Source organism: Pelophylax lessonae (assembly GCF_965119305.1).
Source record: "Pelophylax lessonae genome assembly, chromosome: 8".
In the NCBI taxonomy this organism is placed as follows: Eukaryota; Metazoa; Chordata; class Amphibia; order Anura; family Ranidae; genus Pelophylax; species Pelophylax lessonae.
This window is the reverse complement of record NC_138775.1, coordinates 186,784,624-186,810,624: the sequence shown is the minus strand read 5'-3', so window position 1 is coordinate 186,810,624 and position 26,001 is coordinate 186,784,624. Positions and strand designations below refer to the sequence as shown.

At 41.4% G+C, this 26,001-nt stretch overlaps 1 protein-coding gene across 1 annotated transcript in view; it reads left to right on the top strand.

Moving 5' to 3' along the window:
- The window catches only part of DPYD (dihydropyrimidine dehydrogenase), a 1,764,026-nt gene that overhangs the window by 148,061 nt on the left and 1,589,964 nt on the right, over positions 1-26,001 (top strand). The window contains exon 2 of the mRNA XM_082264968.1: positions 24,883-24,993. Coding sequence (XP_082121094.1) covers positions 24,883-24,993 — 111 coding nt within the window. The remainder of the gene's footprint in view (positions 1-24,882; positions 24,994-26,001) is intronic.

Here is a 26,001-nt window from a genome sequence, read left to right as displayed (position 1 = left end):
CTTTTGTAAATGCAAAATTAACATTTCTTTTCAGAGAAATCTGACACCCTGCTAGCTTTCTCTTGCTATATCAATAATGTAAATAAACATCCATAATTTATAAAACTTAAGGCGGTGCAGAAAATTGGGTTAGTAAGTTTATGTACATGTTACATTACTGTATCAAAACAAGTGAAGTGATCATCTATCACAAACATAAAATACATGTGTTATGATGAAAAATTGAAAACCTGACTTTTTGTTGCTCGTCACACAATGTTTTTCAGATTTTACGATACTGTTATTTTATTAAAATAGCTGTATAACTCTCTTTAAAAAAAAAAAAAAAAAAAATCTCTTGAGTATATGACTCTAAAAAATTGGCACTCTAAAATTCACACTGTAATATGTTTTATAGACAACTGTGTCAGCAGTAGATTAGACATTTTTAAGAGAGATTTTCACAATTTTTGTTAAGTGTATTGTATAATCTCTATTATTGGTAGTCATAAGGGTCTAATCACTTGCACTAACCCTCCTTTATTTCTACAATTCAAAACAGCACAAAAAGCAATTAGGTCAGCTAATGAAAAAAAAAAAAATCAATTATGATAAAATGTTGTAGATTCCTGCAATTTTCACATTGAGTTTTTGCATTGCCTGATAGTGTGACATATTGCCTCTGACTTTTAAAATATATTTGTTAGGTTGTATTTTTTATGGAGCTCCATGATGCCATGCATTGTCAAATCCCCTGTGAACAAAAAAAGGGGAATGCGAAATCACAGCACACACTGGGTATAGAAATAGCCAAATGGCCTATATCCCAGAATCTCCTGGCGAGCAAGGCTCCTGACAGGGACAAAGTACTCTATGGCCTCCCTAGGGCGAAACTATGTGGATGCTGCTCCTTAGGGACCAGCTGAACCCGGATTCCTCCAGTTGGGGAGAGGAAAATTATAGTGGGGAAAATGATGATTTGATCCCCTGCAGATTATGTAAGTTTGCCCACTTACAAAAAAATGAAGGGTCTATAATTTTTATCATATGTGTATTTTAAATAATAAAGACAGAATATTAACCAAAAATCCATAAAAAAAACACAAAACAAATGCTATACTTTAAGTTGCAGTTCAGTGAGTAAAATAAGTATTTCATCCCCAAGCAAAACATGACTTAGTATTTGGTGGGGAAACCCTTGTTAGCAAGCACAGTGGAAAGTGTAGTTGGTGACCAGGTTTGCACACATCTCAGGAGGGATTTTGGTTCACTCTTCTTTACAGATCTTTTCTAAATTCTTTAAGAATTCTTAGCAATTGCTTGACAACTCGAAGTTTCAGCTTCCTCAAATAATTTGCTAAAGGATTAAAGTGGATGTAAACACCATTCATGAAATATGACCTGAGCACATATATCTGTAGTGTTTACTTATCTCTCTCCAAAGCCCTAAGTCTTGTGTCTTTCTGCTGCTCTGTTCCCCTGTTATCAGTATGATCACTTCTGATAAGTTCTCTGACACACAAGATAAAAGCAGCTGGAAATTCATGTTGGGGTGTCAACTTAGAGAACAATTAGAAGAAAGATGGTCTCTTCACAGCCCTCCCTGCATGTTTCTTCATTCCTCTGCCTATGTGGAGGGGGGATGTGTGCCTTTCCTCCAATCAGGTCACACGCAGTGTATGCCCAGACTCCCCTCCCACTACTGAAACAGGAAGACCATTTTCTAACACGTTGTGCACTTTCTAAAGAGTCTAGAAAGTTGAAGACAGCAGTTATATATATATATATATATATATATATATATATATATATATATATATATATATTAAAAAACATGTATGTAGGGAGGTTGTTCAATCTCTGTGTATCACGTGAGGCTGTTGACTTCACTGGGTATATATGAGGGTTTACATCCACTTTAAGGTCTGGAGACTGACTAGGCCACTCTATGACCTTGAAAAGAAACAAAGAAACTGCTCTCTTACATAAAATACATACCACCATAGTGAACAAACAATGGTGAATAGTCAAAAAAATACATCTCCATTTTAAATTCTAAAAAATACATAAAAATTGTAAAGTCCATATATAAACCGACATCTTTATACCCCTGAGGAAGTCAGACATAGACAGATGAAGCGGCATTGGTTGGTGTTTGAGAGACGTCATTTCCGGTCAGTTGGAACGCAGGTGGATCGCAAACTGGCGATTCCTATACAATACATGCTGATCCCTGAATATGCTGAGGTGGAAACATTATGTTTTGGGGCTGTTTCTCTGTTAATGTTTCCACCTCCGTGCTTGAGTGTAGGGATTGTGTTCTCAGGGTCATAGTCAGCATTTTCTTCCTCCAAACACGGAGAGTCGAGGTTATGCCAAAGAGCTCAATTTGTGTCTCATCTGGCCACAGCACTTTCTCACAATCCTTCTCTGAATCATTTAGATATTCATTGGCATGACTGTTAATGTTTCTTTTTGAGGAGTGGGACTCAACAAATTTGAGGAAGATAGATGCTGACTATGACCCTAAGAACACTATCCCTACAGTCAAGCACAGAGGTGGAAACATTTTGTTTTGGGGCTGTTTCTCTACTAAAGGTACAGACCAACTTTGCTGCATTGAGGGGCCAATGGATGGGGCCATGTATTGTAAAATCTTGGATGAGATCCTTCTTCCCTCAGCCAGAACCTTGAAGATGGGTCATGGATGGGTCTTTTAGCATGACAACCCAAAACATACCGCTAAGGCAACAAAGGAGTGGCTCAAGAAGAAACATATTAAGGCCAGTCTCCAAAACTTATTCTATAGAAAACGTATCGAGGTAGCTGAAACTTCGAGTTGCCAAGCAAGTGCTGAGAAACCATAAGGATTTAGAGATGATCTGTAAAGAAGAGTGGCCCAAAATCCCTCCTGAGATACGTGCAAACCTGGTCACCAACTACATGAAATGTCCTACCTCTGTGCTTGCCAACTAGGGTTTCTCCACCAAGTACTAAGTCATGTTTTTGGGGATCAAATACTTATTTTACTCACTGAACTGCAACTTAGTATAGTTGAGTATAGCATTAAGTCAAGTAAACTCCTGGGATATTGATCTGCTCAGTTAAGTAGGGGGTTGTTAATCAGTTTAAGCTGCTTTGGTGTTAGGGAAATTAACAGGTGCACTAGATGGGCAACAATGAGACAACCTCCAAAACAGGAAGGGTTTTTCAGGTGGAGGCCACTGAATTTTTTAAATCTTTTCTTCACTAGTTTTGCATTTGGCTAGGGTCAGTGTCACTACTGGTACCATGAGGGGATACCTGGACCCTATAGAGGTTGTACAAGCAGTCCAAGTCCTCCAGGTTGGCACATCAATATGTGCCGTTGCCAGAAGGTTCGCTGTGGCTCCCAGCATAGAGCATAGAGGAGATTCCAGGAGACAGGCAGTTTAGGAGAGTTAGACAGGGCCGTATAAGGTGCTTAACCCATCAGCAGGACCGGTACCTGCTCCTTTGTGCAAGGAGGAACAGGATGAGCACTGCCAGAGCCCTAGAAAATGACCCCCAGCAGGCAACTGGCTTGAAGTTCTCTGACCAAATAATCAGAAACAGACTTCACGAGGGTGGCCTGAGGGCCTGATATCCTCTAGTGAGCCCTGTGCTCACTACCCAGCACCCTGGAGCTCGATTGGCATTTGCCATTGAACACCAGAATTGGCAGGCCCACCACTGGTGCCCTGTGCTTTTTACAGATGAGAGCAGGTTCTCTGTGAGCACATGTGACAGATGTGAAAAGGTCTGAAGAAACCATGGAGAACATGCTGCCTGTAACATCGTTCAGCATGACCAGTTTGGTGGTGGGTCATTGATGTTCTGGGGAGGCATATCCATGGAGGGATGCACAGACCTCTACAGGCTAGACAATTGCACCCTGACTGCCATTAGGTATCTGGATGAAATCCTTTGACCCATTGTCAGACCCTGCGCTGGTGCAGTGGGTTCTGGGTTCTTCCTGGTGCATGACAATGCCCGACCTCATGAGTTGAGAGTATGTAGCCAGTTCCTGGAGGATGAAGGAATTGATGGCATTGAATGGCCTCCCCACACTCGTCTGATCTAAATCCAAAAAAACACCTTATGTTTAGATCCATCTGACATCACCAGGTTGCCACTCAGTCTGTTCACGAGCTTAGTGATGATTCTGAACTGGACAGATCTGGGAGGCAATACCCCAGGACACCATCTATATATATATTTCACAGGTGAGGTGAACAGCACAACAGTAATGGTTCATTGAATTTGTGTATAAAGCAATCAAGCCATCCCACAGGCCATATATATATGAGAAAAAGTCCACAGGGATTGCTGCACAAATATTCTTTCTTTTGTTGGAAAAACATCCAAAAAGTACATACCAGTACAATGGCAGAGTATTTCAATTAGTAACGGTTCGGACTCCAAAGTTAACGTCCTTCCTGATACAGAAATACATCTAAATCTCTATACAAATACAAAGGCTTATATATGCTCACTATCAATTAAGAATCCACAAGTCATCAATCATTAGTTAATTCACACAGGTATCTCCCATTAAGAAGATTGAGATGAGATTACAAAGATTGGATGCTTCCCTATGTATAATAATATAATATATATATACAGTATCTCACAAAAGAGAGTACACCCCTCGCATTTTTGTAAATATTTTATTCTTTCACTACTTTACACTCCCTACTTTACATTGTAGCAAAGTGTCATTTCTTCAGTTTTGTCACATGAAAAGATATAATAAAATATTTCCAAAAATGTGAGGGGTGTACTCACTTTTGTGAGATACTGTATATATCTATATCATTTTGTCATAGATTTGTTTAAATGGTTTTAAGAATAATTCTGATTGTGTCAAATCTAATATCTAGGGATGTGCTGTTCATTTACCCTGTTGTTGGCAATCATTTTTCCTACCTGGAAATTGCAGTGATACCGTTTCTTTTTTTTTTTTCTTTTTTTTTTTATACAGCTAATCAAGCCAATCACTTTATATGAGAGGCCCAGCACACTTAATGGCTGAAGTGCTCTGCTCTTATAAGTGATACCTAAATTATGAACATGTTAAATATGCTATGCTTTTTAAAATATATCTCCAAAGAGTATAATACTTTTCAATAAAATAGACCTGAAGAAATCCTTCTGAAAGTACACTGGTCCCTGTAAATAACTATGGAGGTATTAGTGGCCTCTTGGCCTTGTGTTAGTTGCATATTCTCTGGCTTCAGTACTTTTCAGTCAACAGCAGAAGAGCAAACAAAGTATAGGGTCTCTAAGCAAATGGAAGTTCAGATATTGGCTTTGTCAGGCTGGCTTTTTTGCATATATTGCACTTTAGTATTTAAAAGAGAAGTATAGACCAAGCTTTTTTTTGCCATACTTACATTTGTTCTCCTTTGACCCAGAAATAGCCAAGAGCAGGTGATTGCCCATTATCAGCTGACAGGACAAAACCCCTCCAGGCTCTGGAAGGGTCCCTAAAATATTGTTGGGATCCACCCAACAGCCTGAGTAACAGCTGGTGAAACCTCTCTGTGTGCAGGTCAGCGAGAGCACTGGGTTCCATTCTAACAATCAGGACCCTGAATGTCTGATTCCAGGTCACCTAATCACTGTGATAGCCTCTGATTGGCTATCACAGTAATCAGTCACTGTGAAGCCCACACCCGTGTTTTCTGTCTCTGTGAATAGGCGAGACAGATACATTGTATCTTTCTCCTTACTTGCAGAGATGGACAAAAAAGTGTGTGTAAAAAAAAAAAAAATATATATATATATATATATATATATATATAAAATACCTAGATCAAGGGCTAGTGTTTGGGTCAAGGACAGGTTCAAAGGTCAGAGTCAGTGTTTTTTAGACATCATTTTTTTTATTAATTTTGTATCAGTATCAATTAGTGTCAGTGTGTTTTAGTCAGGATAATAAGAAAAAAAACTGCGCACTATTGCTTCTATGGGTACAAAAAACAACTAACATACACATATTTGGTATCCCAGCGATTGTCAAGAGCAAGAGAATTTATTTTGGGCTGTTCTTTGGTGATAGGTTATGGTAGCAGCAAAACTTATACAGTAAAATTTAAAAGGTGTTTTTTTTTTTTTTTTTTTTTTTTTTTTACTATTTTGGGCTAGGTTTTCTTTAGATAATAATAATAATAAAAAAAAAATCAGGAGTTATCCATAACCATTTACCCCCAAATGAAAGCCCAATTTGTCCTGAAAAGAAAAATCCACCTGGATGCACAAAGTAGTTGTGATGACATGTACAGGTTTACAAACACATGCCAGTTGCAAAATTGGGCTTAGGCATTAAAGCGGAGGTTCCACCCTCAAAATTGACTTTTCATGGTTCGCTTGCTTTAATGTACCTGAAAAACAATTGGGTAATTACATTTTTTTTTTTTGATTCACTTACCTTGTTTTTAAAGAAAATATGCTTACCTTCCTTCCTCTGCAGACACGGCCGCCGCCGTCACTTCCTCCTTGCATTAACTCCTGGGAGATGAACGTCATTGATCCCAGGAGTCAATGCGCCTTCACCGGCCCTGATCGTCACTTCCGGTACCGGTGCGTCATTCCCTGCTGAACAACTTCTGGGCATGCCCAGAAGCTTTGCAGGGATGACGCGCCTGCACCGGAAGTGACGAGCAGGGCATTTTGGGACTCCGTCACCGAAGAGGAGGCTCCGGCTTCAGCTGCCCACACCTGAGATGGCAGCGCTGGACAAGACATTTTCAAGGTAAGTATTTCTTCTAAAAGGTAAGTGAAACGGGAGTATTTTTATCTAAAATATTTCTTCAGGGTGGAACTCCGCTTTATTTGTTTTACCCTAGGGCACGAACGGGTTAACGATATGAGTGCTTTGTGTAGAAACAAGGAAGATTTGCATAAGAGCCAACTTAATGTGTAGGCCAATATTTTTAGCAAAATGTGAGAACCCCCACCCCTAACTATATATTTGTGTTCCTATTCACAGGGCATGCCTAAAATAATTACATATTATAATAATTGCTTTTCCATTTTATTTTCAGGCTTATATCTATAGGCAGCTTCTATCATTTAGAATGGATAGCAATGTGAAAATAAGGGACAATGTGAAGACGTTTTTCTCTTTTTAAGTGCATAAACTTAGTGTACCATCCATGCTTTGAGATCTTTGGTCCTTAGGAAAAGTGGCATGCCTACTTAGTTTACAACTGATGGAAATTACAATAAGGGTTAATTTTGACAAACATTACTCCCCAAACCCTTCCTTCACATTACATAGCAGGGGAGATCTAAATTGAGATTATTCAGCAAGTAAAAAGCAAGCCGCAATTTTAAATATTTATTAGTTATGTTATGTGATCATGGACACATCCCAATTTGACTGCAAAAAGTGGAAATACACCTTATCACACATCCTTAAAAATGCTGTGGACCTGAAGTAGTTAAAACAAGCTTGTGGCTGCATCTATGAGCAGCAAGTGCAGCCCGATCACTTTCACAGTGGGGAGAAAGGCCATGTCCCCATGCTTTTATTATTTGAATTTGAGGGCCCGGGGAGACATTGTAGGCATGATAGTCCCCTGATGTCTCCATAGAGAGGACCTGTTACCTGCCCATGCTATCACATAGGAACCTTATGATATCAATAAAGTTACATTTAAAATAAATAATTGTAATAAACAACATAAAAGAAATTAGAAAAAATAACAGCATCCCTGTCCCTCTGCTCACACACGTGAATGCAAACAGGCATAGAGTTCCAGCCGGAAACGTCAGAGTAAAAGCAATAATTCTAGGACCGTAATTCATGGTTAACACTAAACTGATAACTTAGGCTTTTAAAATGTTTACATACCATAGTTTTCTTGCCATTTCATGGACATATGCAGTTTTGAGTCTTGACAGGTTTGACATTTACTTTCACACATTTCTATGCAATTTTTTTTTTTTTTTCTATAAACCAGACACCTTAGTCCTGGTGTTGTTCTCTTGCCCTGGTATTTCATTCATTCATTCAACTTAAAAAAAATGATGTAAATTTAACATTTCTTATCGCAAAAAAAAAAAAAAAAAAAAAAAAAAACCTATTACAGGAAATTTATGGAAAGAATTACACAGGAGAAACTAAACAGTTGAAACGTGATTGATTGATTTGTATTTGCAAAAGCTCCAGTAGCAAAGAGTAAAGAAACAGTTGCAAAACAGATTGAGGAAGTTTCTGTGAAACAAGCAGGGTTACTAAATTGTACTCTGTCAAGGCACTATGGACTATAAAATGAGGAGTAATCTGTCAGTGTCAGACATCATGTATATCCAGCAGTTCCACCTGGCATATTGCAGCAGAGTTACTATTGCGCTCTGTGTGAAGTTCTCATCATTAACTCTCAGAGCCCTCTGTCAGCTCTTAACTTGTCCATCAAAAGATTTGGATGGTGTTCACAAGCAACTGATTTTCTCTTTATGTGCATTTTAACTTGTGATCTTTTGTGAGAAATACCTACGTATCAATGACTTCACAGAATAATTTATGATTTTGTTGTTTTGTTATTAATTGTTACATATAAAACAATTCTGAAGGAAACTATAATAAAAAAGGATGTTTAGATGCAATACCCATTCATGTGAAATGCAAATTGTGAAATTGCTCTACCTTCACCCCTTAATCACAGTGAAATGAATGTTTATTTTTTTTCATCAATGTCAATTATTTATCATCCAATTTGTTTCCTACCTCTTGGTTACCTTGTTAGGCTTCTTTATCCTTGAAAAGATTGGTTTTAATATTTTTGGTGTGACCCCTTAGACCTTTCTTTTGACAGCATACCTCTCATTTTCAAATTTAAAAAATGGTAAAATAAAGTCAGCAACTCTGAAATGTATTGGTCCTATGTTTCTTTACTTTATTTAGAGAAGCAGACAAGCAGGCAAAGAGATAGGCCCCTCCCTAACTACAGCTCACAGGGTTGAGAGGTGATTGGCTGTCAGTGTTACTAAGCAGAGAGAGTGTTTATGATTTTAGTTTTGGCACTTATTAGTGTCCTAAAATCCTATATTATAACTGGGTCAGAATTGACCCGAACACCATAAACGTCTTAATTTTCACCACAGTATTTTATAATTTAGTGAAAAGGATTCTTTTTCTATTACATTGTTTAAATAGAGGTTCCTGACAAAGTAAAAAAATCTTGATGCAATAAACAAATTTATGTGATACTTATAGACGTTCAAAAATGAAAACGGGTCGGTTCTGACCCTAACATAAGAGGAGGGTTAAACTTATTTCAAGCAATCCTGCCAGATATTTAAAATATTTTAAAGTAAAAGTCTTGCCTGTAAGCAAACCCTATATGGTGAATGCTATTTACATTTAATTTTACAAGTTTACTGGTTCTTGTTATTGTTTGCAAAAATATATACTTAACAAAATTTTGAATGCAACACTTGTTTGCCCCCATTTTTCATGAGCTGAACTCACAGGTCTAAGAAAACCGGGATTCATCAGTGAAGAGAACACCTCTCCAAAGTGACAGACGCCATCGAATGTGAGCATTTTCCCACTCAAGTATAACGATGACGAACTGGTCAGATCGAGACCCTGATGAGGATGATGAGCATGCAGATGAGCTTCCCTGAGACGTTTTCTGACAAATTGTGCAGAAATTTTTAGTTATGCAAACTGATTGTTGTAGCAGCTGTCCGGGTAGCTGGTCTTAGACGATCTTGGAGGTGAAGATGCTGGATGTGGAGGTCCTGGGCTGGTGTAGTTACACGTGGTCTGCGGTTGTGAGGCCGGTTGGATGTACTGCCAAATTCTCTGAAATGCCTTTGGAGACGGCTTATGGTCACAGGCAACAGCTCTGGTGGACATTCTTGCAGTCGGCATGCCAATTGCACACTCCCTCAAAAGTTGCGACATCTGTGGCATTGTGCTGTGTGATAAAACTGCACATTTTAGAGTGGCCAGCCTAAGGCACACCTGTGTAATAATCATGCTGTCTAATCAGCATCTTGATATGTCACACCTGTACCGTGGATGGATTATCTCGGCAAAGGAGAAGAGCCCACAAACACATATTTAGACAGATTTGTGAACAACTTTTGAGAGAAATAGTCCTTTTGAGTACATAGAAAAAGTCTTAGATCTTTGAGTTCAGCTCATGAAAAATGGGGGCAAAACAAATGTGTTGCGTTTATAATTTTGTTAAGTTTAGATCTGTATGATCTGTGGAGAATCATGCAAATCAGGAAATATATTGAGGAGAATAAAACATTCTCAGCTTGCCTTTGGGAATGAGCTCTTGGTCTGGTCTGAACACAGGTTCAGAGTGAGCTTTGCTTATTTGGGTGGTTATCCAAACTCCAGACACTCAGCCCATTCAGCACAAGCCTAACACTGACAGGACAAAGGACACCTTCCTTCCTTCTGACAAAGCACCTTGTTTCCAAGTTGATGAGGCAGGGACCTCTTCCCCACAACCTTGGCTAGGGGATTATGTGGGGTCTGTGGGCAGGAGGCTTATTGGAATCTGGATGCCTACTTTAATAACAAGGGGGCTCATGATGCTGCCTCCCTATGTGAAAGAGTAAGGGATACAAAGTACTACTGCTTGTTCACAAAAAATATGTAAACATACATACATAGTTTTTGCCAAGTCCTTTATTATAAAAAAGAAAATCCCATGATATACATTCATCAACAATTATGTCATCATGGGATGTAGATCCACATCAATTGCAATTGATGCTGCCCCCCCCCCAAAAAAAAAAAGAAAAAAAAATGCAGACACACGTACAGTATGTTTCTTCTCTTAGCTAAATGGCATCTTACAATCCCAGTCTCTCATTCCCCCCTCTCACACCCTTCTCCCACTCATCCCCCTCTCTCTCTTACTCCCCTTTCTCACACCCTTCTCTCACTCATCCCCTCTCCCTCTCTCTCTCATCCCCCCTATCTCTCTCTCTCATCCCGCTCCCTCTCTCTCTCTCTCATCCCCCTCTCTCTCCTCCCCCATCTCTCAACCCCCTCTCTCTCTCTCTCACCCCCCCCCTCTCTCATACCCCCTCTCTCTCTCTCATCCACCCCCTCTCTCTCTCTCTCATCCACCCCCTCTCTCTCTCTTATCCACCCCCCTCTCTCTCACCTCTCTCTCGCTCTCTCTCTCTCATCCCTCCCTCTCTCGCTCATCCTCTCTCTCTCGCTCACCCCCTGGCTTACCTCCTCGCTTACCCACTCTCACCCCCTATCTCATCCCCTCTCTCTCACGCCCCTTCTCTTTCTCACGCCCCTTCTCTTTCTCACGCCCCTTCTCTTTCTCACGCCCCTTCTCTTTCTCTCACCCCTTCTCTCTCTCTCACCCCCCTCTCTCTCTCACCTGCCCCCTTCTCTCTCTCGCCTGCCCCCTTCTCTCTCACCCGCCCCCTTCTCTCTCTCACCCGTCCCCCTCTCTCTCTCTCTCAACCCCTTCTCTCTCCTTCTCTCGCCCCCTTCTCTCTCCTTCTCTCGCCCCCTTCTCTCTCTCCCGCCCCCTTCTCTTGCCCCCTTCTCTCTCTCTCTCTCTCTCTCTTGCCCCTTCTCTCTCTCACCCCCTTCTCTCTCTCACCCCATTCTCTCTCTCACCCCCTTCTCTCTCACCCCACCCTCTCATTTATCCTCTCTCACTCATTACCCCCCCCCTCTATCTCACCCCTTCTCTCTCTCATACCCCCTTCTCTCTCTCATACCCCTTCTTTCCTCACCTTCTCTCCCCTTCCTTATCTCTCTTCTACTTTCCACTCTCTCACTTTCCCTCCTATTCCTATCTCTCCTCCCCTTCTTCCTTCTCCTTCTCTCTCTCCCTCTGCCCCTTTTCCCTCTTAGTTTCTAATAAGAGTTTCTGTCATATTTCAGGTTCTCAGTAAAACAATTTGTTTTTTTTACAGTAGTTTTTCCATGTTTTGCCAGTAAAAAAAAAAAATGGGGGGTTTTGGCAACCCCATCAGAAAGGAGCTGATTGGGAGCATAATGACTGCACAAGGCAGTTAACTTCTCAATCATTATGATGATTATGATCTCCCACACAGGTCCACTGCTTTCATAAAATGCCCCTGGTTGCATCATAAAGATGGCTGCTGCATGGCCCCATAAGTTATCACTTCATCCCTGGGAAGCACTGTTTCTCTGCCCTGAACTATCAGGTGTATTTTTAACTGCAGTGGAATTTAAATACCTGGCCATGCTGTCTGGTAGGGTTTCCCTACTCTTTAAACTGAATAACACCTCTTTTGGCAGATAAGACCATTTTCATTTCCATCACTGGAGCTTGTAGGTACCCAAGCTTAGTTAGGAATTTTGTTAAGTATTTAACAAGTAAGGATTAGCAAAAGTGAAATTTGCAAGTTAGACAAAATGCATTGAGGAAATTAGAAGATTTTTAATTTTCTATGCGTACAGTGGCCTTTAGACAGCGTCTAAGGGTTTTAGAAGCTTCTTTTTATTTATCTGAGTTTTATTTGAAAAAAAAAATATTTATTTTTATAGCAACTTTAAAGGCATTTTTCTAGTTGCACACCTAGAAAAAAATACAGTGGCAGTTGTCACTGATGTGACCTTGTATGTCAATTAAGCCATGTGATCAGCACTGTCAGCGCTGTAATGCCAATCATATGGTTTTATTAGAAAAAAAAAGTGTTAAGTGTTTTCAAGCAAATTTCACCTTATCGGTCTGCATGGTGGTATTTTGAGGCTAATTTAGACAGCATTTCAGCAGTGCCTGTTTACAGGCTTGACCACTTGACACTCGGGTCTTTGTCTGGTGAAAGAATTAATGATGTCTTTCTCACTTGGTGAAACATTTTTTGCCTCTGATAATGGCGACAGCATACTATAATCCTAGACTAAAAGTATACACAGAAAACAATTTGTATGAAATGACACTAGAGTTTGACTTTCTTTTTCTTGAGATCTTCATATGCATACAGTAGTTGGTATGTATTTGCAAAATAAACCAGTGCATACTTCTAACCTATCTCACAAAGCAAAAAGATGAAAAATAATATTCATTGTGTACCATTTAACTCAAATTTTGTTTTTGCTCCGGAGCTTCTTTTAAAATACTTTACAGATTTTTCCAGAAATAGCAGTTCTGTTGTTACATGTTGCATTACTTGTAATGTATGTAGGTAAAGTTAACGAAATCTATGGTAAGACAAAAACACCACTGAACTTGTAAAATGTATGCTGGGTACAACTGATTCAATCTTGTTATCTGTAGCAGCAGTAATTAGTGCGGTGGTTTGCCCAAATTGTGGTTTGCTATAGAATAGGTCCATCTGCACCAAGCATACTTTTACTGCAGATCGCCTTTATATTCTGTTGAACCAGTGTTTTCGTCTATCAACACTTAAAGTTGTCCTTATTATGGTGCAGATTGCCTCCTGTGCAATAACAACCAATAGAACTGTGTAGCCTTAGGGCTAAACGTACTTTACACAGCATTGATCATGCACGAAGGATGGATTGTCCGTATGGGCGCTTGAGCCTCTGTACCACCCGAGGTGCAATAACAACCAATAGAACTGTGTAGCCTTAGGGCTAAACGTACTTTACACAGCATTGATCATGCACGAAGGATGGATTGTCCGTATGGGCGCTTGAGCCTCTGTACCACCCGAGGTAGCCATCTTTTATTTAATTAACTATTTATTGGTATTTCAAAAGCATAACAAAACTCGAAAAATGAACAACAATGCCGTGCAATTACACATACTTTGGAAAGGTGAAAACATAGCAATATCACAACATAGACCCGTAATTGCACCAATGAGAGGAGGCAGGTACAAAGAGGGGGGGGGGGAAGGTGAGGGAGGAGGAGGAGGGGGAAAGAGAGTAATGCAGATACGCGGACGTATCACGGCAACAACATGCTAAAACGGTATTTACGTCCCCTCACATATGGAGGCAGGAAGGAGGGGGGGGGGAGAAAAATTAGAGAGGTAGCCATCTTAATTGGCCTCGGGCGGCACAGCCCTGCCAATATTCAATTTCCTTGTGCGACTTATATAATCAGTGGGACCCTGTTGAAATCCTATATTTATTTATGGGTATAGGCAAAATTCAAAGAGGATATTTGTTACCTGTGATTCAGCTTGATCCACTTGATCCTGGCTCATTTACACTGTCCAGAAGTAATGTTGACTATTTACAGCATTTTTTGCTAAAAAAATAATTTCAAACCTACAAACAATTATACCTGTATATTTTCTAAAAGCCGATTCTGTTCTGTAGCATAAAATATGGTGGTTGGAACTTTTTATGTCTAATTGTTTATAAAATGTATACTTTCAGTAAAAATGTACTAAAATAAGTAGAAGTGCAAGCAAACACAATATAATACCTAATTTATTGGTAAAATACGAAGGGGTTGTGTCAAGTAAATAGATACAAAATGTGTAAAGCCTTAAAATCGCATGCATCTGTGAAATCACCAAAAATTATGGCGTACAGAATTCTCCATAGGTGACGCTTTAAAAGACTTTACAGGTTATTTGTTTAGAATAAACCATGAATTATGGCCATAGCATTTTTACTCACTCGAGCATTTACGACATATTGTTTACATACACATACATGTCCTTACACAGGCTAGCATTTGTGTGTGTACAGGGAAAGTAGGGGGAAAACATTTCATTTTTTGCTTAAGAAATCCATTTAAAATGAAACAAATAAGTATAAGACTGTGGAATATTATGACATGAGGATGGTATAATAATATAGTATATGGAATATGTAAGGGAAAGGAAAAGTCTCACATAAACCAGTTATAACAACAAAGGACCTAGAAATGCCAGAACGTACATGTCAACCTATAGGAAAGCAAAGTTAAATCTGCAATTGCAAATGTCCCATGCATGTTGGCTGAAAAGGCTGGCAGTGATACATTACTTTGTGACAGTGGCAAAGAACCAGGCCCTAGAAAACCACATAAAATAAGTTGAAGATACCTTTTGGTTTGTAGATTTCCATCTCCTTGCTATAGCTAGTCGGGTTGCTATAAAGACGTGTGATAAATGCTTGCAGTGTTTGAGGCATATTGGTTATTCCCACTCCAAGTAACCTTAAAATATGAGACCGTGTGGAATAGGTGTAAGGTGTTCTGGACCGCACCCAAAGAGGTTGTCGAATTTGCTAGCTTCAATATGATGTCATCAGCAAATAGGCTTATAGAATGTACATGGCTTCCAATTTGAAAACCAGTGATATCTGGTAATGAGAGGATGTACAAAACCAGAGGCTCCATTAGGAGATTCAAAATTATTGGGTACAGAGGACAAACTTACCTTGTGCTGTTGGTGATGAGAAAAGGTTGGGATAGCATGTCTGCCATGAATACTTGGGCTGAATGGCAAGTATAGAGTGCCAAGATCGAGGAGAGTATGTGTTCAGAAAAGCCAAATTTTTTCAAAACCTCGTTGAGATAGGTCCAGTGGACACAGTCAAGCACCTTTTCCGCATCTAATGCTAGAAGCAGGACGGGCATATTTGTGACTTTAGCATAATGAATAACATTGATAACCCTTCTTGTGGCATCAGAAGTCTGTCTGCCTTTGATAAATCTGGATTGATCCGGGTGAGTCAAGGTAGGAAATATATAAACAAGTGTAAAGGCTATGAGTTTCGCATATAGCTTTAGGTTGATATTGAGTAATGAGATTTGCCTAAAGTTTTGTGAAGAATCTGGGCTCTTCCTTGATTTTGGGAGTGTGATAAGAGCCTTCAATGTTTCCTGGGAGAAAGAGGAAGAGGTGGCAGTAGAGTTGAACATTGTAGCTAGGTATGGAGCCAGTATTGTTTTAAATGTTTTGAGGTATTCTCCACTATAGCCACTATAGCCATCAGGCCCTGGCGACTTAGGGAGGAAGTCTATTACTTTGCAAGCTTCAGCTAAGGTAAAGGGTGTGTTTAACCACTTGCCGACTGACACACGACTATTTACGTCGGCAGTCAGCCCCTCACAGGCAAAGCGATGTAGGGCTACGTCGCTAGCCTGTAAGGGTTTTGGGATGCGCGCTCCCGCTCGGTCACGGACCCCCCCCCCCCGCGCGTGTGCCCGGCGGACCCGATGTCCGCCGGGCACTCGCGATCGTCCGTGACAGCGGGAGAAAGGCAGGCGGCTAGTGTAAACAAAGCCGCCTGTCAGTCTCCCCTGTGTAAGAATGGTGATCAAACGGTTCTACCATGTAGGACCATTGATCACTGATCTTACACATCAAGCCACAGCCAATCACAGTTAGAAACACGCCCCTAGGGACACACTTAACCCCTCCCTCTCAAAAAAAAGTTAACCCCTTCACTGCCAGTGTCATTTTTACAGTAACAGTGCATATGTATAGCACTGATTACTGTAGTAATGTCACTGGTAACCCCAAAAGTGTCAAAAATGTCAGTCAAGGGTCCGATCTGTCTACCGCTATGTCGCTGTCCCGCAAAAAAAATCGCAGATCGCCGTCATTACACGTTAAAAAAAAAAAACAACAAAAATGACAAAAATCTTTCCCTTTGTTAGTAAACGCAATAACTTTTGCGCAAACCAATCAAAATACGCTTTTTGCAATTTTTTTTTTTTTTTTACCAAACATGTTAAAAAATGTTGATTTTTACTTTTTTTTGGGAATTTCATATAAAAAAATGTGAAAAATATTGTTATTTTTGCAAAATTGACGCTCTTTTTTTGTTTATAGCGCATGATCAAAAAATCGCACAGGTGATCAAATACCACCAAAAGAAAGCTCTGTTTGTGGGAAAAAAAGGATGTCAAATTCGTTTAGGTACAGCATCGCACGACCGTGCAATTGTCCATTAAAATCACGCAGTGCCGAATCGCAAAATAGGCCCTGGTCAGGAAGGGGGTAAAATCTTCCGGGGCTTAAGTGGTTAAGGCCTCCAATTGGGAATGAGCTAAAGTAGGTAGATGAATTTTGTTTAGAAAGTTTAGAATATCTATGGATTTTGAAGCTGAGGAGTTAGTTGATGAATCTTCCCCCAAGTAAGAGCTTAAGGCATCAGCAATACCTTGTGGATTAAACACTTTCTGCTTGGTGACAGGGTGATATATGAAAGGAATTTTAGTCTTATTCCTGAAGCCTTGGAAGGGTCTAGCTAACACTGTATTCGCTTTATTGCCGCTAGTATAATATGTAATTTTCATATGACTGGAGTTCTTCTTATTTTCCATAAGGAGGGTGTGCAGGTCACTTCGTACCTCAGTAAGTTTAGCGCTTAGGCCAGAATTAGGGTTGGACTTATTTGCTATTTCATGCTGTCTTATTTCTGATAGTAATCAGTCTATCAATTGCTGCCTTTTCCTCTTAGTCCTAGCACCAAGTTTGATAAACAATCCCTGCATATAAGATTTGTGGGAATTCCACAATATAAATGGATCATCAACATAACCTGTATTAAACTGAAAGAATTCTAAAAGGCACTCCTCCAGAGTGGATCTGGGTTTATTAGTGTGCAATAAAGAATGATTAGTTCTCCATAAGGGGCAATGGAAGCATGGTTACACCATGAAATGTTGTTTATAGTGGAGTTTTGAATCACTTGCAGTAGCCGTTTTTCAGCCAATAGGTCAATTCATTGAATATGAAGTTTGGGTCCTTTTTGGTGGTGTGGAGGCATCGCCAGACATCATAAAGATCATGTTGGTGTAGAAGAGATTTTAATGAATGAGGATCACTTGGAAGAAGTAGTGGAGTCTAAGTGGCGACCTGGAAGAAGTAGTGGAGTCTAAGTGGGGACCTGGAAGGGCATTAAAGTCACCACATACTAATAATAAACCTTGTTTGAGTTTTCCTATTTTCCGGAGTAGCCTATTGAAAGTATACTTGAATTTATATCACAAATCATAACTATATACCTGCCTCCAGGGTCGATAACATGGTCGATCAGTTGGAAAGCAACAGTGTCCCGGATTGTGACCAAAACTCCCCTCTTTTTTGGGATGGAAGCAGAGAAAATATGGGAAAAAGAGATGTGTGCATCTAGGAGAACCTGATTGGTGAAAGTGTGTCTCCTGGACACATAAAATGTCAGAGTGGTACTTGATAGCTTCAGACTAGAGAGATGAGCATTTTGCAGGATGGTTAAGTGCTTTAGCATTCATAGATAGTACGGTAATAGGCATAATGTGAAGGTATAGAGATGCTGGTGTCAGGTGGCTCAGTACTCGTGTGATGTGCCCTGGTTGACAGGTACAGTAAGAAAAACAGCTCTGCTGGCCATAGTTAATGTTTATGGGGCACACAGAATGAGGGCATAATGTCCATATCCAGATCTTAGTAGTTGATTCATAAACAAGAAGAACAGAAAGAAAAAACTAAATCAACTTGCAGGTAACAGTCATTGAGTTAAAAGGTGGATCTTTGTTCTGTGTGCAGTAGTACGCTGCAAAAGGCAACTGGGGGTAAAGTCCACTAGCAGGAAGGTTTCCATACAGCAGACAGAGAAGTTAGCAATAAGGTAAGGTATAATTGTAGATTAAATGCTCAGGTAGGAGGTGAGGTTGTTGGAGACACTTGCCGTTCTGGCCAGGGTCGAGCCGGGGAGCGGTTCCCTCTGGTGGATGACACAGAGTCGTCTAGGATTCCTCATGATCTCAGAAGTTGCAAACCTTTCTCTAAGGTGTAGATAATATGAGTAGCAGTGTGATATAAACCCTTTAAGAGAGTCCACTTCTGACATAAAGTGAAAGACGGGTGGGGGACTGCACCCATATATCCACCCCTCCCTGGGCTCTAACTGCGTGCCTAAGCTGCAAATAGTAAAACTTCATGTATATTGGTAGGTGATATGATTCCCTCAGGTCATCAAAGGACCTGAGGGTGCCATTGCCAATGATTTGTTTCAGGAGGGTAACACCATGCGACTGCCACCTAGCCCCGTGGGGCACCTTGGCCAATTCAGAATACCTAGAATTGTTCCAAGTTGGGCTGAAACTAGTAAACCCTACCACCTGTTGAAGCTGCTGGGCTTTGTTCCATATTTTCTGGATAAGAGCATATGTGGGAAAGAGTTTACTAGATTTGCTGTAGACTTGGGATTCCAGAAGAGCAGCCAACCCAGCTGGGCCCACTGTATGGGTCATAAGTAGGGCAGCGGACTACCCCCCCCCCTCCCGCATTTCCATGGACCTGGCTATATGCTGCAACTGAGATGCCAAATAATAAAGCCATGGATTTGGGAGTGCCAGCCCCCCCAAGATCTTTCGGTCGCTGGAGTTACTCCAGCTTGATCCTAGGGTTCTTACACAGCCATAGAAGGGACCTAAAAATAGAATAAATGATACAAAATATTCTCAGAGGTATAACCACCGGGGAATTATGAAGAACATATAACAGCTGTGGCATAAGGATCATTTTGATTAGGTTGGCCCGGCCTGCTAACGACATGCGAAGCCGGGACCAAACCCTAACTTTTTCTCGAAATTAAACCAACAAGGGGGTCACATTGAGGCCTACAAAATCTAGCAATTTAGGAGTAATCTGAATACCCAAATATCGGAACTCCTCTGACACGGGAATACCCGTATTGGATAAGGACCTGCCAACAGGTGACTCATCAATAAAGATCAATGAGGACTTCTTCCAGTTAATCAAGAGGCCAGAGTAAGAGCCAAAGTCCGTAATAACGTACATCGGACTGGGATGTGTCTCCTAATAACAGCATGGTGTCATCTGCATAAAGCAGGATCTTTTCCTCCACTATAACATATCTAAAACCCACTATCTTCTTGTGTTTCTTAATAAGGGCGGCAAGAGGCTCCATAGCCACCGCAAATAATAACAGGGATAGAGGGCATCCCTGCCTAGTGCCCCTATATAATGAGAATGGGGAGGACACACGCCCATTTTCCCTAATAGCTGCCTCCGGTAAATAATACAAAAGTTGAACCCAGGAGATATATTCTTCCCCAAACCCAAATCTACGCATGACAACCCACAGGTAGTCCCACTCCACGCTGTCAAATGCTTTTTGTGTATCCAAAGACCGTAATGCACGATCACCGCCATTGTCCACCGGAGATTGCAGGTTCAAATAAAGTCTGCGAAGTTTAATCGAGGTAGACTTCTGGGGCATAAACCCAGCCTGATCCGAGTGGACAATGGAGGCAATCACCTTATTCAAACGTAGCGCCAACACTTTCGCTAATATTTTAATGTCACTTTGTAACAGTGATATAGGTCTATATGATCCTGGGTCCAGCTTATCCTTACCTGGTTTTAAAAGGAGGATAATATTAGCTTTACGCATTGAGGGAGGCAGTCGCATGGTCTGTTTCGCCTCCTAAAAAACCTCCAGGAGATGTGGTAACGTCTCCTCTGAATATATCTTATAAACTTCGATCGGGATTCCATCCTCACCCGGGGCTTTAGTGTTAGGAAATAAAGAGGTGGCATGTTGCAACTCCTCTAGAATCAGGGGGGCATCTAAAAGTTCCCTCTCAAACTCAGAGAGGGACACCAATGGAATAGCCTCCACATATTCCAGCAGATCTATCTCCGAGTGGGCCTGTCTTGACTGATCACAATGTAGAATAGTATGATACTAGAACTTCCATAATGGCATCCGGGGTGCTGACCACCCTCTCCCCGCTCCCCTTTAAAGCACCTATAGGGGGAGAGGACTGATTAGAAATGGCAATTCTAGCTAAAAGGCAGCCTGTACACTCCCCTTCCTTATAAAACGCCTGCCAATTTAAAAAAAATTGCTTCCTTTCAGCCCCAGCAGTGTTAATACGCAGGAGAGCCTCCTGCGCCGCTACCCAGCTATCACGATTGATCTCCAAGGGGTCAGCAATAAACCGAGTCTCCAGGCGACCAACTAATTGCTCGGCCTGAACCCCCTGCGCATCTGTATTTCGTTTAATGGACTGAACCTCAGTTATAAATAGGCCCTTCATATACGCATTAAAGGCCTCCCACCTAATACCCAAATCACCCTCTCCTATATTCACTTGCCAGTACTGCTGAAGCTTAGTTCTCACTTTATCATGGGACGGGAACAGATTTAGCCAAAGAGCATTCAGTTTCCATGGTGCCCTCCGCAAAACTGGCACTAGGTCGCACCTCTAAGTTCAAGATTAGTGGGGAGTTATCTGACACACTCCTTAGTCCATATCTGATATTGTAGACATATCTGAGCGCATCCATGGAGCAAAAGCACAGGTCAATACGGGAAAGCGACATATGAGTTTTGGAAAAGCATGAAAACGCCTTTTCGGTCGGATACCGAAGTGGCCAAGGATCTACCCATCTCATCTCCTCAGCAATTTTAGCCAGGATCGTACGGCCCGTAAAGTCCCCAATGATATACAACTGGACTTCGGGATGTTTAATCAAATATGCCACCAGTTCCCGAAGGATTCCACTATGGAAAGGTGGTGGCACATAGATGAAAGCCAATATGCAATGCAGAGTGTTTAGTTTACAATAGAAAAAAAAATAAAAATATCTCCCTTCCCCATCCACCTTACAGTGGTGTTCCTGATAATCCAGGGATCTGTGGATCAACACACAGACCCCCCTAGAATAGGAGGTATGTGTAGAGTGATATTCCCACCCTACCCAAGCAAAGTATAAGCAAGACTGAGAGTCCATAGTTAGATGAGTCTCTTGTAGTGAACAAATGGCTGGTAGATGCCTCCGGAGCACAGAGGAAACCATTGTGCGTTTAAGCGGGTCATTCAAACATCTTACATTCCATGATACCACTGGTAATGATGTCATGGTGGCTGGAATGCAAGCATTGCAGTGAAACGATGGGGCCTGAAATACAGGTCCCATCCTGTCACCATTAAATTGCAAGGTATATAATAAAAGGGAGTATTTCCATCTATGCATGGAAAATATCCGAGGCGGGCCTCGGTCGGACTCACAACTGTAATGGCCATCAGGACCAATAAACATAACATAAAACTAATATCTTCAAAGGTGCTAGGGGGAATGTGCCCCGGGGATCACAGGGCCCAATCCACCCAGCACCAAAGCAATCAAGACTGGAGAATTCTCCAGCACAAGCTGCACCTCATTTTTTGTAACTACCAGACCCAGCAGTGGCATATCAAAGACAAAATGTTAAATAATAATCTATATGAAAAAATGAAAATAATTAATTGAACCAAAGGTCCACGGAATGGTCAGATCCCCTGAGCTCAAAAATAGAAAAAATAAGTAAAAGTTCCCATCATGGTTCCACAGCGGTACATGTAAAAAAAAATAAGAATTCACCACTTCAGCCTGCCTTTTAGTCCACAGTTGTAGATATGCCTACTTCAACCATCACCCTCAGGTGGAGGTGGACGAGGGCGCAGGAGATGGTCATTCCGGTCAATCCAAGTGGAGGCCTCTGTGGGGTTTTCAAAAAAGTGACTCTGGCCCCCTGCAGTAATCCTCAGTTTAGCTGGATATAGCATGGCATATATCCCCTGCATTTGCCTCAAGCATTGTTTAACTGCAGAGAACTTCGCTGTACTCCTTTGGACCTCCGCCGAGAAGTCTGGATAAAATTAAACTCTTACTCCATTATATTGCACATCATGGCGTTCTCTTGCGAGACGCAATACAGTCTCTTTATTATTGTAGTTAAGGAGATGTGCAAGCAGGGGGCGAGAGGGGACCCTGTGAGCCCTCTCAACTGCATATAGAGGGGAAAAAACATTTTTACCAAAGATGTCAGTCAACCAAAGTTCAATGAACCCCGTGGGGTCCCTGCCCTCTACCTTTTCCGGGAGACCCACAATCCTGACATTATTTTGCCAAAGGCGATTCCTTATGTATTCAGCCCTTGCTTCCAGAGCCCTAGTCAACCGAGCAGTGTCCTGAAAATCCTTGGTTAAAGGATGTAGCTGATCTTCCAAATCACTTATCCTGCTTTCAGCTGCAGTTGTGCGTTTGCTGACCTTCTGCAGATCCTGACGGATCATGGAGACTGCTTCAGTCAAGTTACCAAATTGGGCCTGTAAATGGTCAACAGAAGCATTGCACTTTTGGATTGCCCGAAATATATCAGCTAGGGTGGGCTGCTCAGTGTCCCCAGGGGGCCCCATCCTGCACCCCCACTGTTGTAGTATCAATAGTGGTGTCCATGGGCTCGCTCCCTCTCTGTACTTAGGGCTTCACTGGGCCCAATTCATGCACCGCCCCCGCACTCACCTCCTTCCCCACTGGAATGGGGGATTTCTGTGAAAAAAAACGCATGTCACGTTGCATTTCCTTGGAGGTAGATTTAGGCAGCTTACTGACTTTGCTGGAACTCGCAGGCTTGTCTCCTTTGATGGACTTCTGTGATAGACTCAGCGTGGCGGCTTCTTGGATTCCTGGCATTGCGGCTTCCTCCCGCTGTTTGCGGCGCCGCATCACCCGGTAAACGGACAGGTAAAGACTGTCGGACGTCCGCGAGGCTATCAGGTATCAGTGACTGCAGGGTAACCCGGCTGTGGGACCAGGAAGAGGATCAGTTTGGACGGATGCCGGCGGGAGCTCTGTGAGACACGTCTGCTCACATGCCGCTCTTGGCTACGCCCCCCCCCCCCAAAAAAAAAATCACACATTTTACAACTTAATTTTAAGGCTATTGCAAGTGGGCTAAAAAGCCCTGATAGTATGGGAAGGTGACAAGTCGTCTTTATGGAGACACCAGAGGTCATTTAGATCCCTGATGTCTTCCATTCCCTCCACTGCAGCTAATCAAGCACAGATATTTTTTGCTATCTTCGTCCCACTAGGGAGATTTCTACTCGTGTCCTGTCTTTTACCCTCAACAGGAATTGAGAGGAAATACCTCCAATAGTGAGGGACATCCCTGTAGTCACCAGGGTCATTTGAACTAGTGGCCCCATTGGAAGATGTTTACTCTATTCCCTTTCTGGTGACCACTCAAAATGTGGAATTTTTTTTTCACTTTTGGAGATAATTAAGCTATAATGAGCAGGGACCTCTAATTCCTTCTGCATTGAATTGTATTGTAACTGTACTGTCTGCCCTAACATTGAAAAGTGCTGCACCAACTGTTTGCGCTATATAAATCCTGTATAATAATAATAATAATAATAATGTAGCACTGCCCCCTAGAGGACTGCTGGATTGTTCACCTTGGAATCCCCTTGGGTTACCATTAGCAACTGCAGCATACAATATTTAACTCTTTCCTCTCTGGCTCAGTAAATGAACAGTCTAGGGGATGTAGTTGTTTTATGGTTTTATTTAAATTAGGGATGGGAAAAGGGAAGAATGGGATACTCCAGAATTGAACTATTCACAAAAGATGAGGACTCCTGTCTGTAGATGCAGCCAGGCTGCTGATTGATTTTGACACTAGATGAACTTAAGGATAGAGTCTCTGAGTAGATGACTTGATTGAATAACTATCTTCAGGGTACTCGCCTAGCACCCCCTTTCACTCCACCAGCTGACACCCATCCTCTGACTATACGAGGGGGGCCCCTCTCAGGTCCGGCTACTAGACACGATCCCCTGTACTCCCTATACTGTTTTTCTAGGGTCTCCAGTGTCTCAACCCCTCCAGTCAGTTTTCCTGGACCCCTGGGTTCAGCTCCTTCCTTCTGGATCACCATACTCTGCTTTCTACCAGTATTCTGTTTATCTACTTTTAAGCCTACCGGATAGGTTCTTCGCATTCAAAACAAAGAACTTCATCCAGTATTTAATGAAGTTAGAAAGCTTGAGATTGTTTTTTTTTTTTTTTCCTTGGCAAGAAATGGAGTAGTCATGTACTAAAAATAATAATGTGATTTGGTATTGCTGACGTGTACTTGGGATTCATGTGAAGTTTGAATTTTAATGTTGGCTCTACTTTAATAATTTATTTATTTATTTTTTTTTTAGAACATCTTGGAGTTAAATCCCAGGACTGCTATGCATGCAACTTTACATTCTACAGCAGTAAAGAAGCAAGTTAAGAAGCAATGGAAAAGGAATCCTGACAAGAGTTGTTCTGTAAGTACTTTATACATTTATTTCAGATATTGTATGATTTATTTTGTTTTGTGAATACATGTAGATGCGTGTTTACTTTGAAAGTAGGTTTTTAGAGATCTGTACCATTGGACTTTTATTCACCAGGTAATGTAAGCCTTAAAACTAGATTTTACAGTTACTAAATAATTTCTTGGTAAGTAAAACTGCCTTATGTGCCTAGAAGGTAGACAACAAATCCATTTGCCATCCCGCATGCACTTTGATGAACCCATCTCTAAAGTAGAAATAGGAATGTTATAAAGGATAGAAAGAGCATAAGATGGGAACAGATGTCAGAGTTAGCACTACCTTAAAGTGGTAGTAAGCATTAAAAAAAGAAAAAAAAAAGTCCCCCCTGCAGGATTATGCCATATTGTGCTAGTATGCACTGCATATTAGCACATTAGAACAGACTGGCCTGCAAATGGATCCCCGCAGTGCAGTTTCTGTCATGGCTGCCCCAGCGCTTCCATCTTCATCTGGGTTTGTAGGTAGAGATGTACCGAACTGTTCGCCGGCGGACAGTTCCTGGCGAACATCACTTGTTCGCGTCCACCGCTGCGGGCGAACATATGCGATGTTCGGTCCGCCCCCTATAATTCATCATTGAGGCAAACTTTGACCCTGAACCTCACAGTCAGCAGACACATTCCAGCCAATCAGCATACCTCCCTCCCACGCCCTCCCACCTCCTATAAAAAAGCAAGGGCAGCATCCATCTTAGATCATTCTGAAGCAGTGTTAGTGAGAGCAGGGAGAGTGCTGCTGCTGTTAATAGCTAGGGACAGTTGTTAGTCAGTGTTCTCGGTCTTGTTAGTCAGTGTTCTCGGTCCACTCCTGCGGTAAGGACAGCATCCTGACAGCACCCCAAAAAGCCCTTCTTAGGGCTGGTATTTGAGTAATTTTTATATATATATATATATATATATATATATATATATATATATATAAAAAATTATATATATATAATCTATTGACCTACCACAG